We start from the raw sequence: 15,961 nt of genomic DNA, 5'->3' as shown, positions 1-15,961 counted from the left end.
TTAATTTTTGATTAAAACAAACAGTGTAGGAAGAAGTGATTTTAATAGTCATTATTTTGATCATGGAAGTGCTGTTGGCCAGGAGGTTTGTTGAGTTCAGTGGAGTATCCAAGGCAATGTTCATTTTCTTTTTTCTTCCAATTTTAGTGACTGAGGATTACAGAGCCCCTCCGATTGTCTCTAAGACAACTTATGTCTTAGCCTGGAATGGCCCAGATGATGTATGTTTCGAAGATTATAATGTTTCTGTGGATGTGAGATTATTTTCATTAATAGGAAACCCCAGATTCGGTGTCACAGGTCAAAATGTTACCTTACTTTACGTTGATAACATTGGTGAGTTTCCCTACCTAGACTTAGTAACAAAAGAGGAAAAATACGGAGTAATTCCTCAGTCGGGAGATCTAAATGCACACCTGCAGAAGGCCAAGAGTGATATTATCCGTCACTTCCCAGAAGATAGATTGGGCTTGGCTGTGATAGACTTAGAAGAGTGGAAACCTATCTGGATAAGGAACAGGGGTAATAGAATGGTTTACCGGAATAAATCAATTGAGTTGGTCAAGAAGGTTCACCCAACCTTTGCTGAGGCGGATGCCGAGATTTTAGCCAAAAAAAAATTTGAATACGCAGCAAAGAATTATATGCTGAAGACTTTGCAGTTGGCTCAGACCATTAGACCAAAATATTATTGGGGTTTTCACAATTATCCTGATTGCTTCAACAATAATTATCGTAACGACCCCTACAATGGAAGTTGCCCTGAAATTGAGAAGAAAAGAAATAATGAGCTGGACTGGTTATGGAATGGAACCACTGCCCTTTACCCATCCATTTATTTGAATACAGCTTTAAGGGATACTCAAAAGGCTGCACTCTATTCCCGAAATCGTGTTAACGAAGCCCTTCGGGTTTCTAAAGTACGCAACAGAGATAATCCACTTCCGGTTTTTGTATACATGCGTTCAGTTTATACGGATGATAGGACACAATTTCTTTCTGAGGTAAGTAAATCACGGTAAGGTAACTACAAGAAATTTTTCACAATGCTATTTAGTGTAATTGAATTGCATTTTTGAAGGGAATAAAATATATCTTTATTATTTATTTAGTTAGTTATTTACTTATTATTTATTTATTTATTTATTTATTTGAGCGTCATCCTACTGTACCGAGTACTTGCTCTTCTCTCTGTACTCGGGATCACTCCGGAGACGATTGAGGAACTAGATGGGGTGCCAGGGATCAAATCCAGTTCTGCCATTTGCAAGGCAGGAGCTCTGTGCTTTTTAGTGTCTGTCCGGCCTTAGAATTTATCTGCTTTTGTTTCTATTTTTAAGACAATGTTCAGGGAACATTTCTGGCTCTGCAGTCAGGGATCACTACTGATAGGTCTTGGGGACGGCATGAGATGGAGTGCAGTAAACCTGGGTAGCCTGGCAGCAAGGTTAGTGCCCTACCCAACCTATGATCCCTCGGCTCCTAAAATTCATTTCAATAGCCTTTAAGAACAAGCCTACACAGTTATTAATCAGCATAAGTATAAAATAAGGCTCTGACTAGTTTATAATTTAATCATATCTGCTATCCACGGAAACACATAGTTTAGAGAATGTAGTAATTCGGTTTATTTAACTTTGAAGTGCTTACTTTCTTGACAATAGAAGATATTAACATAATGACATGTATTTTGGATATAGGAGGACCTTGAATGTGTCAAATAGTAATAAGTGATGGGAAGAAAGTTAAATTATATTTGACTCGGCATACTTAGTTATGGGTTTCCTTTTCTATGAATGAGAATTTCATATGACGTCTGTTAACTCTTTCTATCTCATTTGCCAGACTGACCTTGTGCATACAATTGGTGAAACTCTGGCTCTTGGGGCCTCAGGAATTGTCATCTGGGGAAGCTACACGATAGCCCAAAGTGAGGTAAGTTGAATTCATCGTAAATAGAGGGAATGTTTTTGTTTTTTAAGGTACAGACCCAATGTTGAATAATGAAGTAGTGATATATGTTCAGTGAAAATAATTGAATCAATCATCCTAGCTTTTGTACACTTATTTAATAAGTGTAAAAGGGAGAAATCTATTACTTGTTTAGTCAGCAAAAAGATCAGTCATAAATTACTTAATAAGATTAAACAAAAATAAAACAAAAAGTGAAATTGGTTGAAATTTTCTAGATTGCTTTGAAGAATCAAACGTGAAATTATAATCTTAATTTTCTGACATAGTACAGAATTATTTTCCAGCTGCCTTGCATAGTAATAGGCATACTCTTATAAAATTTTACTATTTACTATGTTTTGGCAAAACTTACTACTGAATAGCAATAGTGTACTGTAGAGATAAGCAAACAATGACCATGGGTCAAATCTATCTGACTTTATTTGTTGTTCTACTACTAGACTAATAATGACTTAGATTTTTAAAAACATATTAAAAGATCAAAATACTAGTATCTTATAAAATGTTTTATAATGTAAATTAAAATTTAATATCTGCTATTGCACTGTAGTACTCTCATCCATTGATTTGCTAGAGTGGGCACCATTAATGTCTCCATTGTGAGACTTGTTGTTACTGGTTTTGGCATTTTCAAATGTCACAGGTAGCTTGCCAGACTCTATTGTAAGGGTGGGATACTCTCGGTAGATTGCTAGGCTTTCCGAGAGGAATCTAGGAATCAAACCCAGGTCAGTTGCATGCAAGTCAAATGCCCTTCCCGCTGTGCCATTGCTGTACCCCATAACCTATTATTAGTTTTTAAAAATACATTTTGGGGACAACATAAACATGCTCATTGGTTTTGATATCTAGGACTGTCTATGTTAATAATTCGTGCCTAAGTAGTATAAGTCAGAATCTATATAATTATACAACCTGAAATATTTAACCTCCAGTCCTTAATAGGGAAATAACATGAGCATTTGTCGTGTTAAAGAATGAATATGATTAAATGACAGACAAATTAATTAGGGGCCAGAAATGTAACCTGAGCAGAGCAAAATCCCTTCACAGGTAAACTCATTTTCATGTGGTACACATATACTCGGTTTAGTGGTGATATATGCCACTAAGAGTAATGAAATAGTATAGGTAAGAAAGAGAGGTGTGAGTTGGATATTTCTATGTGAGGTAGTCAGCGTGGATCTATCTATTGAGGTGAAATTGGAACTTAAAATTAATGCAAGTTAGGGACCATGTTTCTGGACATGAGTAATGGCCTTGAAATTAAAATGTTCTTTTCAAGAAAGAGGGAAAAGTGTGAATGTGATTGAAGCACAGAGTGGAAGGAATAGGGTGGTAAAAAATGTGGTCAGTTCCATATGCCATGGAGAATGCCTAATGATGTCATTGCAAAGGTTCGTTTTCTAGTAACTGCAGAGAAAGGGCTACTCTGTAAGATCTGAAGATACACTGTCTTCTATTGTCCATCAGAAAGGTCATGATTTTACCTTATTACCTTATATATAAAAAATACTTAAATAACAGTAGTCTCTGAAATTCTTTCAATATGATCTCTGTCATTCTTTCTAATCGAAATACTATTATTTTCTCTGCTATAATCACCAAATAATAGAGAGAATAGAAAAAAGTTACTAAGAGAGAGAGCTATTTAGATACTTACAACAATGTCCGCGGCCCTGAGCACACCGGGCTTCCCTCCCCTCTGGACTGCCAGCCAAGTGGCCGGCAGGCCACCCCCAGCACGTTGACGGCTGTCGGTTTGTGGGAAAGGGGCGTGACCTAATCACCAGGGGCGTGGCCTAAGAAAAGTGGGCGTGGCCTCATTGCCGGCGGCAAGTAGGTTCCTCAACATCCTATCCAAGACTAACACCCTAGCTATTCGCAAGCAGTAGGACAATAAAACACAAGACTTCACATAAGAACTGAAGGAAACATCTCAGTAGGAGACCAGGCTCTACAACCAGCAAGTAACAAGCCAACCACTATTAACTGAGCCTATCCACAATCCTTCTTCACAACAAAAGGAAACAGGGACACTCATCATCAAGGGCCCTCTTTCATATCACCACAAACAACATGAAGAAACAGCGAAAATCCCCATTGCAACCAGAGGACGATCAAAGGAGTCCGGAAACCTCAATGGGCGCTTCCTACAAACTTGACCTCTCTGAGAAAGAATTCAGACTTGAAATCCTCAACATGTTCAATGAACTCAATGCAAAGATGGACAACTTCAAGGAAGACCTGGCGGAAACAATACAACAGACAGCCGACAAAATGCGGGAAGAAATGAGAGCCGAAATAAAAAACCTTCAAAAAGAAATGAAGGATTCCGAACATGAAATCAAAAACTCTCTAACTGCCCTCAACAATAGGATGACTGCAGCCGAAGACAGAATCAGTATGCTTGAAGATGAGCTGCAAGAGGCCTACAGGCAACATCAAACCATGGCAAGAGACCTCAAAATAGCTCTAGCCAGAATCAGAGTCCTAGGGGATGAATTCAAGAGGAACAACATTAGAATCATTGGACTACCAGAACCACAGGGAACCAACCCCAACGAAAAAGACACAGTCAAACAAATCATTGCGGAAAACTTCCCACAGCTGGACAATGCGGGCATCCAGATTCAAGGCGCCTGAAGAGTGCCAGCTAAAAGAGATCCTAACAGAAAAACCCCAAGACATATCATAGTTACAATGATGGACATCTTCCAGAGAGACACAATACTGCAAGCAGCAAGGTCCAAGAAGGAAATTGCATACAAAGGAGCACCCCTTAGGCTCACAGCAGATCTATCAGAGGAAACCCTCCAAGCTCGAAGGCAATGGCGGGATATAGTGAAAAAACTCAATGAAATCAACGCTTCACCAAGAATACTTTATCCGGCTATACTCTCATTCAAACTAGAAGGAATCATACACTACTTTGGGGATAAACAACAGCTCCGGAACTTCATAGACTCAAAACCAAACCTAAAAGAAGCACTAAAGGGGCTATTGTAAGACAAGAACAACCTCTACAAGCACAACAAACCCTTGCACAAAGATGGCACAAAATCCCATAACAATAATCTCCCTTAATGTCAATGGTCTGATTTCACCAATTAAGAGACACAGACTGGCAAAATGGATTCAGAGACTCAACCCAACCTTCTGTTGCCTGCAAGAAACACATCTGAATAGCCAGAACAGACACAGACTCAAAGTCAAAGGATGGAAAACAATCCTGCAAGCAAACAACTCCCTCAAAGAAAGCTGGGTGGCATGACTAGTATCGGACAACATAGACTTCAGGTTGAAAAAGATTAGAAGGGATAGTGAAGGCCAGTTTTTATTAATCAAGGGATGTGTACATCAGGAAGAAATCATACTCCTAAATGTCTACGCACCCAATGAGGGACCAGCTAAATACCTACAACAGCTGCTAAGAGACCTCGAGAAGGACATCTCGAGCAACACAATAGTAGTTGGAGACTTCAACACCGCACTGTCTCCTCTGGACAGGTCTAGAAGATTAAAACTCACCAATGAAATACTGGCTTTGAAGGAAGAAATAGAAGACAGAGGGCTAATAGATCTATACAGGGCTTTATATCCCCCCAAAAAGGAATACACATTCTTTTCCAGTGCATATGGAACATTTTCCAGAATAGACCATGCGCTGGGCCACACAACATACCTCAACAGAATCAACAAGATAGACATTGTACCAGCTATCTTTTCAGACCATGATGCACTGAAGATAAAACTTAACTATGGACAGATGCAGAAAACCAAATCAAACACCTGGAAATTAAATAGCTCGATATTGAACAATGAGTGGGTCAGGAAGGAAATCAAGGAAGAAATCAAAAGATAACTAGAAACAAATGAGAATGAAGACACGAGCTACCAGAACCTGTGTGACGCAGCTAAAGCCGTTTTAAGGGGAAAATTTATAGCTCTGCAAGCATATCTCAGGAAGGAAGAAAGGGCCCACATAAATAACTTGACTTCACAGCTCAAGACCTTAGAAAAGGACCAACAAAAGGAGCCAAAACCAGGCAGAAGGAAAGAGATAATAAAACTTAGAGCAGAAATTAATGACATGGAAACCCAAAAGACAATCCGGGAGATCAATGAAACCAAGAGCTGGTTCTTCGAGAAAATAAACAAGATTGATAAACCACTAGCAAGACTCACAAAGAAAGAGAGAGAGAGAACCCTTATAAGCCGAATCAGAAATGAAAAGGGGGACATCACAACAGAAATCAATGAAATTCAAAAGATCATCAGAGACTACTTTGAAAATCTCTATGCCACGAAACAAGAGAATCTAGAAGAAATGGATAAATTCCTCGACTCCTATAATCTCCCAAGGCTGAACCAAGAAGACCTGGAGTACCTGAATAGTCCAATTAACATCAAGGAAATTGAAATGGTAATCAAAAGTCTCCCCAAAAACAAAAGCCCAGGTCCAGACGGATTCACTAGTGAGTTCTTCCAAACATTTAAAGAGGACCTTTTGCCAGTCCTTCTCAAGCTCTTCCAGGAAATTGAAGAAACAGAAACCCTCCCTAACAGTTTCTATGAGGCTCATATCTCCCTAATACCAAAAGCAAACAAAGACACCACAAAAAAAGAAAACTACAGGCCAATATCCCTGATGAACACAGATGCAAAAATTCTCAACAAAATATTAGCAAATAGAATTCAACAACTCATCAAAAAGATCATACACCACGACCAAGTGGGATTCATCCCGGGGATGCAAGGATGGTTTAACATCCGGAAATCAATCAACATAATCCACCATATCAACAAAAGAAAAGATAAAAATCATATAATCATATCAATAGATGCAGAGAAAGCATTTGACAAGATCCAGCATCCGTTTATGATGAAAACACTAGCCAAAATAGGTATAGAAGGGACCTTCCTCAATTTAGTCAAAGCCATTTATCACAAGCCTATGGCAAGCATTGTCCTCAATGGGGAAAAACTAAGAGCCTTCCCTCTGAGAACAGGGACGAGACAAGGATGCCCACTCTCTCCACTTCTGTTCAATATAGTACTGGAAGTACTTGCAATAGCGATTAGGCAAGAAAAAGACATTAAGGGCATTCATGTAGGAAAGGAAGAATTCAAGCTCTCACTATTCCCAGATGATATGATACTATACTTAGAGAACCCTAAAACCTCTACCAAGAAATTCCTAGAAACAATAGACTTGTACAGTAAAGTTGCAGGCTATAGAATCAATACCCAAAAGTCCATGGCTTTCCTATATGCAAATAATGAGAGAGAAGAAAGTGACCTGAGAAAAGCAATCCCATTCACAATTGCGCCTCAAAAAATCAAATACCTCGGAATCAGCTTAACAAAGGAGGTAAAGGACTTGTATAATGAAAACTATAAAACACTACTTCAGGAAATAAAAGAGGACACGAGGAAATGGAAAGACATCCCCTGCTCATGGATTGGAAGAATTAATATTGTCAAAATGGCCATTCTCCCCAAAGCATTGTACAAATTCAATGCGATCCCTATAGGGATACCCTTGACATTCTTCAAAGAAATGGAGCAAGCGCCCCTGAAATTCATATGGAACAATAAGCCCCCACGAATAGCTAAAGCAATCCTTGGGAAAAAGAAAATGGGAGGAATCAACCTCCCCAATTTCCAACTCTACTACAAAGCGGTAGTCATTAAAACAGCATGGTACTGGAACAAAGGCAGAGCGGCAGACCAATGGAACAGGGTTGAATACTCTGATATACACCCCCAAATATATGATCATCTAATCTTTGATAAGGGAGCAAGAAATGTGAAGTGGGGCAAGGAAAGCATGTTTAACAAATTGTGCTGGCAAAACTGGACGGCTACATGCAAAAAAATGGGCTTAGACCTCCACCTATCACCATGTACAAAAATCAGATCAAACTGGATTAAAGACCTCAACATCAGACCAGAATCCCTAAGGTACATTGAAGATAAGGTCGGCAAAACCCTCCACGACATTGAAGCCAAAGGTATCTTCAAAGCTGACACGCCACTGGCTAAGCTAGTGAAAACAAAGATAAATAAATGGGACTATCTCAAACTAAGAAGCTTCTGCAACTCAAAAGAAACAGTGACCAAAATACAAAGACAGTCTACAGAATGGGAAAGGATATTTATGCAGTACCCATCCGATAAAGGGTTGATAACAAGGATATACAATGCACTGGTTGAACTCCACAAGAAGAAAACTGCCAACCCGATCAAAAAATGGGCTGATGAAATGAACAGAAACTTTTCCAAAGAAGAAATCCGAATGGCTAAGAGGCACATGAGAAAATGTTCAACATCACTAGTCATCAGGGAGATGCAGATCAAAACAACAATGAGTTATCATCTCACACCACAGAGACTGGCCCACATCCCAAAAAACAAAAGCAACCGGTGTTGGCGTGGATGTGGGGAGAAAGGGACTCTCCTTCACTGCTGGTGGGAATGCCGACTGGTTCAGCCCTTTTGGAAAACAATATGGATGATTCTCAAAAAGTTAGAAATTGATCTCCCATTTGACCCAGCAATACCACTCCTGGGAATATATCCCAGAGAGGCAAAAAGGTATAGTAGAGATGACATCTGCATTTCCATGTTCATTGCCGCTCTGTTCACAATAGCCACAATATGGAAAAAACCAGAGTGCCCGAAAACAGATGATTGGCTAAAGAAACTCTGGTATATTTACACAATGGAATACTATGTAGCTGTCAGGAAACATGAAGTCATGAAATTTGCATATATGTGGATCAACATGGAAAGTATCATGTTGAGTGAAATGAGTCAGAAAGAAAGAGACAGACATAGAAAGATTGCACTCATATGTGGAATATAATGTAACTGAGAAGTACAAGTTGGCAACGATGCAACTTCTGGCAGATATCTCTCTGGACTTAGTTACTAAAATACTAAATTACAGAAACCCAAAACTGAGAGGCCGCTAAGTTTGGACACTCGACCTCATACTTCTTCATCCTCAGCAATGGAAAACAAATTATCTAATGCTTCCTTTTCAGCAGGTCTGACTTTAGGGGAGAGACTCTCCAAACAATAATAGTGAGTTTTGTTGAAATATTGTATGCAAAGTGAAAGTAAAGTGAAATTTATTAGTTACACAGGCGGGGGGGGCTTAGGGTGGGGGGGCTAGGGACGTGGGGGGGCTTGGGGTGTGAGGGGGCGGGGTGGAGCTATACTGGGATTCTTGGTGGTGGAATATGAGAACTGGTGAAGGGATGGGTATTCGAGCATTGTATAACTGAGATTTAAACCTGAAAACTTTGTAACTTTGTAACTTTCCACAATAAAAAATTAAAAAAAAATAAATAAATAGATACTTACAACAATAGATATTTTCAAAAGTCTGGAAACAAAAAAAAATTGTTGTTTTCACCACACCTGATATTGCAGATCTTACTGCTACTCAGCACTCAGATATTACTCCTGGTGGGCCTCAGGGTATAATATAGGGTTTGCTGATTTGAACCCAGTTTGGCCACGTGCAGAGCAATCATCCAGCCCTCTGTACTACTATTTTGGTGAAAATTAAAAATTTTAATTTCTGTAATATTCTAATTTTCCCCAGTGTCTCCCCAAATTTATATTCTCTACTTGCTATGCTCTAATATTCTATGTAAAAAGAGTTTAAATTCTCAATGCTGCTTCCTTTATTTAAACAGTACTATGAACTTTATCCTTAGTGAATAATAAAGAACATATTTCACAATTAATATGACATGATAAAAACTTTAATTTTCCACCCTCTATTTTTTAATTTTAATCTTAACTTTTTTTTCCTATCATGATTCTCAGAACATCTTCAGTCTTATTTATGGAGAAATAGTCCTTTACTTGTTTTTTTTTGTTTGGGCCACACCCATTTTTACCCAGGGATCGCTCCTAGTGGAATTTTAAAGACTATATGTGGTGCCAAGGGCAGAATGTGAGTTGACCACATACAAGGCAAGTGCCTTAATCATGTACTCTCTCTTTGCCCCAGTCCTTCAATTTTAACCTGATTATTTTCTACCACTGATACTGCCTCACTATAGTCACCCTGGAATTCATTACATATATATCTCCTAGATTTCCCGTTTTATTGTTATTTGAATGCTACTTCATTTATTAGTAATTTACGTTTTACTTTCCATGTCCTTTATCATCAATATAATATGGTAATCTTCAAGCTGATTCATTGGCAATTTGAGAATGCCAGTAAGAGTAATAGTTGTGCGTTAATGAATTAATGGTTAGAGAATGTAAGAAAATAATATAATTCCATGTTTTTATTTTGTTTTCTTTTGTTTGGCATGAGAAGGGTTCCTGAGTGGTGTTCATGAGAGTTCCAAGTGTTCCTCAGAAGGTTTAGGGGCCTCTCCCTATGAGTTTGGTCAACCAGAACAGCAGTTCAGTGCTAGTCCTGAGGAGGCAGTGTTGCCAGTGTGTTGTGTGTGTGTGTGTATTTGTGTGTGACAGAGATTTCAGAGGTGTCCTAGAGCCCTAGGTCACTACAAGAGGGTTCACGAGCATTCACAACCACACAGAGTGGTATTGGTGGCACATGGAAGACCTCATATATATCACTCAGGAACCCTATCCATCAAAAAAAATGAAAGATTCCTAAATTGATTTACATTCTAGTCAGTTGAATAAGGGCTATGTCTTCAACAGATAGGCCCAGAACTCTTGCTACTGGCACAATAACCTTTCCCAGGGCCATAAATTCATCAAATATTAAGAAAGGCTCAAGTTAAGATAGGGCATGTTCATCAATTTTTACCTGGCTTGAAATAGCATGTGAAATTCACTTAGAGATGTTTATCAAATATATTTGAAATGCTATATCTTATAACCATAAAGAAGATTAGTTTTCTATATTTTTGATGTACTTTTTGTTTTTCTTGCTTTAATACACTGTTTCTAATGATAAATGAATTCACATGTAAACTAACTTGTTCCTCAATATTCTGAATTTCCTAAAAATTTGCAGGTTGCTTGCAGAAATCTAAAAACTTTTGAGAGAGAAACACTGAGTCCATACTTAATCAACGTCACTCTAGCAGCTAAAATATGTCACCAAGCTCTCTGCCAAGATCGAGGATTCTGTACGAGGAAAGACTGGAATTCAAATGACTATCTTCACCTGAACCCGAAGAATTTTGTTATTAAGTTTGCGTATTGTGACAAGTTCATAGTATATGGGGAGCCCTCAATTGAAGACCTACAGCAGTTTTCTGACAAATTTGATTGCACCTGTTTTGCCAATGTCACTTGTAAGAAGAATGATGAAGTAGAAAATGTTAAAAACATAAGGGTCTGCATTAATGAGGAAACTTGCATATCAGCCTTTGTAAACCCAGGAGAAATACACGAAAGTACCACAGAACCCAAAACAACCTCCACAGAAATTGCCGCCACACCCATCTACATAACAGCCCCCACAACCACCAACACAACCAAGACCACAGCCCTTAACACACCTGCCGCCACAATCGCCACCACCACAACCACCACTTAGAGAAGGATTTTCGAGTCAACTAAACGACGTCACAGCTTCCTCTCTATCACATAGAATCTAGTTTTTCTTAAAATCTTATCAAACATACCCATTGATGTCAGAAGAGCCATCCTCAATAACAACCAAGGAAAAGCTGTCAAAGTATATGCCCATTGTCTCATGGATATCCTTTACATTGAAATATTTAGCTTATTCGGATTACATTTTAGTAGTCCCATTAACTTTATATCCCTTTGATATTTGAAAATTGAATAAAGAATGCCCCTAAAACAGTTTACTTTTTTTTGAGGGTCGGATTGGGTCATACCTTGCGATGCTCAGAGATCAATCCTGTATCTGGGCTCAGGAATTAATTAGACTGATTATTGTTCGGTGAAAACTAGACAATGCCAGAGATAGGACCACAGTTCACCAGATCCAAGCCCTATCCACTTTGCTATCATTCTGGCCATTATTTTTTAATCAAGATATTTTTCATAAGTAAATTATCCTTGAATTATTTTTGAAAAATACATTAAAAATGGAGTAGGATATTATTCAAAATAAGGGCCTGGGGCACTTACTTTGCATGTGGCTGACCCCACTCAGAGCCATAGCAGAGCAAATTGCTCCCACAGCTCTGTCAGGAGATTTACATGAAGAGCCAAGAATAAGTTTTGAGTATTGCAATTGTGATCCTAAAACAGAACAAGACAAATAATATTTGTTGGACAATCTGACTTAAAATGAAAATTGATAATGAATTTTGGTTTAATGCACCTTCGAATTTTAATCTGCTTATTAACTTGCCATATAAATTCAGTAAGAGGATTTCCTGTCTTATGTTTTCTATTTGTTATGCAAAGATTGGGAATATTTTCCATATCATGCATAGCATATCTAGTTAGAGTAGTCTGTTTTATTATTCATTCTATCAAAAACTAATCAAAAGTTCTGTAAAACTCTGAAGTCAAGATTACTTCTTAGAAAACTAAAGATTTTGATGATAGAAATTTACTGCAAATAAGTGTACAAGCACTTTGCAATCATAGTAAAATCTGTCAAATTGTTGAGATAAAAATGATTTGTAAAATGTTTTCTTCTAATAATACCAACTATTTCTCTGTATCATAGTGCTTTTATTAGTTATGTAATCTTTATGATTTCACTTGTATTGAATAAAATTTCTATTCACTAAATTATTCTTTATTGTACTATTGACTTTTACTCAGTGTAGTTTATATTCAAAATTCATATATATGTATATGTAATTATTTTTAAAATCCTATGTACTTAATTTCCTTATTTTTCCTCAAGTCTCTAAGAATAGTTTACTCTTGGTGTGGGGTTTGGGCCACACTGGGCAATGCTCAAGTTTTCCTTTGTTTCTGCTCTCATGAATTACTCCTGGCAGTGCTCAGAGGACACTAAGGAAGTCAGGAATGGAGCACAGGTTGGCCACATATAAACCCAACCCAAATTCTTACCATTTTTGCGGTTATTTTTGTTAGCAAAACATTTTTCATAAATAAGTTATCTTTGAATTATTATTGCTCCATAAATTAAAAATTGAATAAGACCTTTATTTCAAAAGATGGGGGTAGAGAGATAATGCAATGTTTTAACCATTTATTTTCTTGTGTCTAACACCTGTTAGAGCCCAGGCATAACAAATAATCCCTCAAGAACTCACAGGTAATCTCCCTGAGCAGACAGCCAAACATAAGCCTTGAGCACATGGGTACAAACCGAAAACAGACAAACAACAACAACAACTAATCATGGTACAGTTTGAATCTAAGTAAATGGAAACTGATACTGGATTTTGATTGAATCTACATTTGGTCTTAATCTGATTATTAACTGTGGCTGTCCTAATCAAAGTCATCCCGTTGCTCATTGATCTGCTCAAGGGGGCACTGGAACATCTCTATTGTGAGACTTATTGTTACTGTTTTTGGCCTATCCAATACGTCACTGGTAGGTTGCCAGGCTCCAACATGCAGGCGAGATTATCTCAGTAGTTTGCCAGGCTCTCTGAGAGGGGCGGAGGAATTGAACCCAGGTTGGCCACATGCAAGGCAAATGCCCTATGTGCTAGGCTATCGCTCCAGCCCTGGTTATTGACATACCATAAAAATTGAGCTTTTAAGAGGAAGTCCTATCATAGCCCTGTAGCACTGTCATCCCGTTGTTTGTTGATTTGCTGTAGTGGGCACCAGAAATGTCTCCATTGTGAGAGTTGTTACTGTTTTTGGCATATTGTATTATGCCACAGGCAGCTTACCAGCCTCTGCCGTGTAGACAGGATACTCTCGGTAGCTTGCTGGGCTCTCGAGAGGGAAAGAGGAATCAAACTTGGGTCAGCCGTATGCAAGGCAAATGCCCTACCCACTGTGCTATTGTTCCAATCCTTGATTGTAATCATCATTATTATATGTCCTATCATATTTTCCAATTATTATGTACAGATTAAGAATATTTTCTTTTTTCTTCGTAGCATCTCTTAGAGTTGCCTATTACATTCATCATTCTATGAAATACTAATGAAAAGACCTGCAACATTTACTTCTTAGAAACTGAAAATTCCAATCATGCAAATTTGCCACAAATAAATGTACAAGAACTTTGCAATCATAACAAAATTTTGCAAAATATTCAGGTGAAATACTGTCTTTTAAAACCTTTGTTCTAATAATCAAAACTTTCTATGCATAATATTCAGTGTATCACTGTCATTCCTTGCTCATCAATTTGCTCGATTGGGCGCCAGTAATGTCTCCGTTATGCGACTTGTTATTGCTGTTTTTGACATATCGAATACACCATGGGTGGCTTGCCAGGCTCTGCTGTGCTGACGACTTACTCTCTATACCTTGCCATGCACTCTGAGAGGGGCTGAGGAATCTAACCTGGATAGGCCGCATGCAAAGCGAACACCCTATCTGCTGCGTTATTGCTCTAGCCCATGCATAATATTAACAAAATGTAATAGCTATTTAATATTTTAGGTGTTTAGTTGTAGTGAACAAAAAATAATTTTCTATGGACTAAATTATTGATTATACTACAAACTTTTAATCTTGGTGTAGTATTTAAAATTCATGTATCTCTAAAATATTCATTTATTTGCTCGTGTCAAATTTGAGAAACCCATATACCTAAATTTCTTATTTGCTCTAATCATCAATTCACATCCTTCTAAAAACATTTGAGGATTTCTTCTCTGCTAGACTTAGGTGAGTCACAGATAAATCAAGATGAAGTAGCATATGTTTGTATGTATTTTGTATGCTGCATTTTTTCAAGAAGATTTGTAAAGTGGAAAATAACAAAAGTGTGTGAAAAATATCATGCTAGATGCTCAGCATGTTCTAGCATGCAATTAAGAATTTGTGGATGTCAGAGAATAATTTCAGGGGAGTCATCAAAAAAAGTGTCTGATTGAATATAATTTATGTGGTTTTATAAGATAAGTTTTAGAATAAATAATAGATAAGGATAAATTTTAGAATGAATAATAGATACTAACCAGATAATGAAATTCTTTATGAATCTTTACAACAGAGTATAGAAACTTCCCATCCTCATAAGATCAGAAACTTTATTAATGCTTTCATGAAAAACAACCATTTGCTTTGCCACAATGGCATCTCCAAACTCAATCAGAAGGATCTGAAAATGGCCAAGCAGCAAAAAAAGCTAGTAAACACTATATGATTGACACAAGGCTGGTGAAGCATTATGTTAAAATGTTTGTTCAAAATTTGCATCTATAGCTAAACTTTATGCATATGAACTCAATAAAATGGATTAATTACCTTGACTTTCATAAGAATTTCATGTGCAGTGATTATAGCTTTTAGTTTATGTAATACCTTTCTTCTTAGAAGTTAATACTGCTTTACCTTGGCTAGGTTTTCTGATAACTAAGCCAATAATGATTTATTGTTTGAGCCTATGGTAACAGCTTTAATGTTTTCAAGACAAATAAAAGCAGAACAGTGGCTGTAGTGATTGCACAGCATAAGGTATTGCCTTGCATATTGCAAACCTGGTTTGATTCTCAGCATCTTCTATGTCCTCGAGCACCGCCAAGACTGTCACTTCAGTGTAGAGCCTGGAGTAAGCCCTGGACTTCTCTGGTTGGTCTCAAAGCACCTTAGAATGGGAAAACAAAGAAAAGTATCAATCCAAGGAGAGTGATTCATCAGAGGTTCTAAATAAATCATGATGTCTTGAACTCACTTTGAAATATTTTAAGTATTAATTAAAATTAATTCAACCAAATAAGTATATTTCAAAGTGAAGCACAAACTCTACTAATAGCTTAAAATATGTATCATATTATCTATGGAGAATCATGCATTTATATCCATTTAATTGTTTGAAAGTATAATTTTAGAAGTCATATATTTCATTCTGAGAAAAGCAGAAGGGTTCCATAGAGAAGCAGAG

General features: G+C 37.6%; 1 protein-coding gene across 1 annotated transcript in view; it reads left to right on the top strand.

The window, feature by feature from the left end:
• LOC129402461 (hyaluronidase PH-20-like) overlaps positions 1-11,524 on the top strand; it is a 29,068-nt gene extending 17,544 nt beyond the window's left edge. The window contains exons 2-4 of the mRNA XM_055129137.1: positions 148-1,004; positions 1,846-1,935; positions 10,997-11,524. Of these exons, the coding sequence (XP_054985112.1) occupies positions 148-1,004; positions 1,846-1,935; positions 10,997-11,524 (1,475 nt within the window). The remainder of the gene's footprint in view (positions 1-147; positions 1,005-1,845; positions 1,936-10,996) is intronic.
• The last annotated feature ends 4,437 nt before the right edge of the window (positions 11,525-15,961 follow it).

This window comes from Sorex araneus, chromosome 1, assembly GCF_027595985.1.
Source record: "Sorex araneus isolate mSorAra2 chromosome 1, mSorAra2.pri, whole genome shotgun sequence".
Classification (NCBI taxonomy): domain Eukaryota; kingdom Metazoa; phylum Chordata; class Mammalia; order Eulipotyphla; family Soricidae; genus Sorex; species Sorex araneus.
The sequence above is the reverse complement of the archived record's forward strand: the minus strand, read 5'-3'. Positions and strand labels throughout refer to the sequence as shown.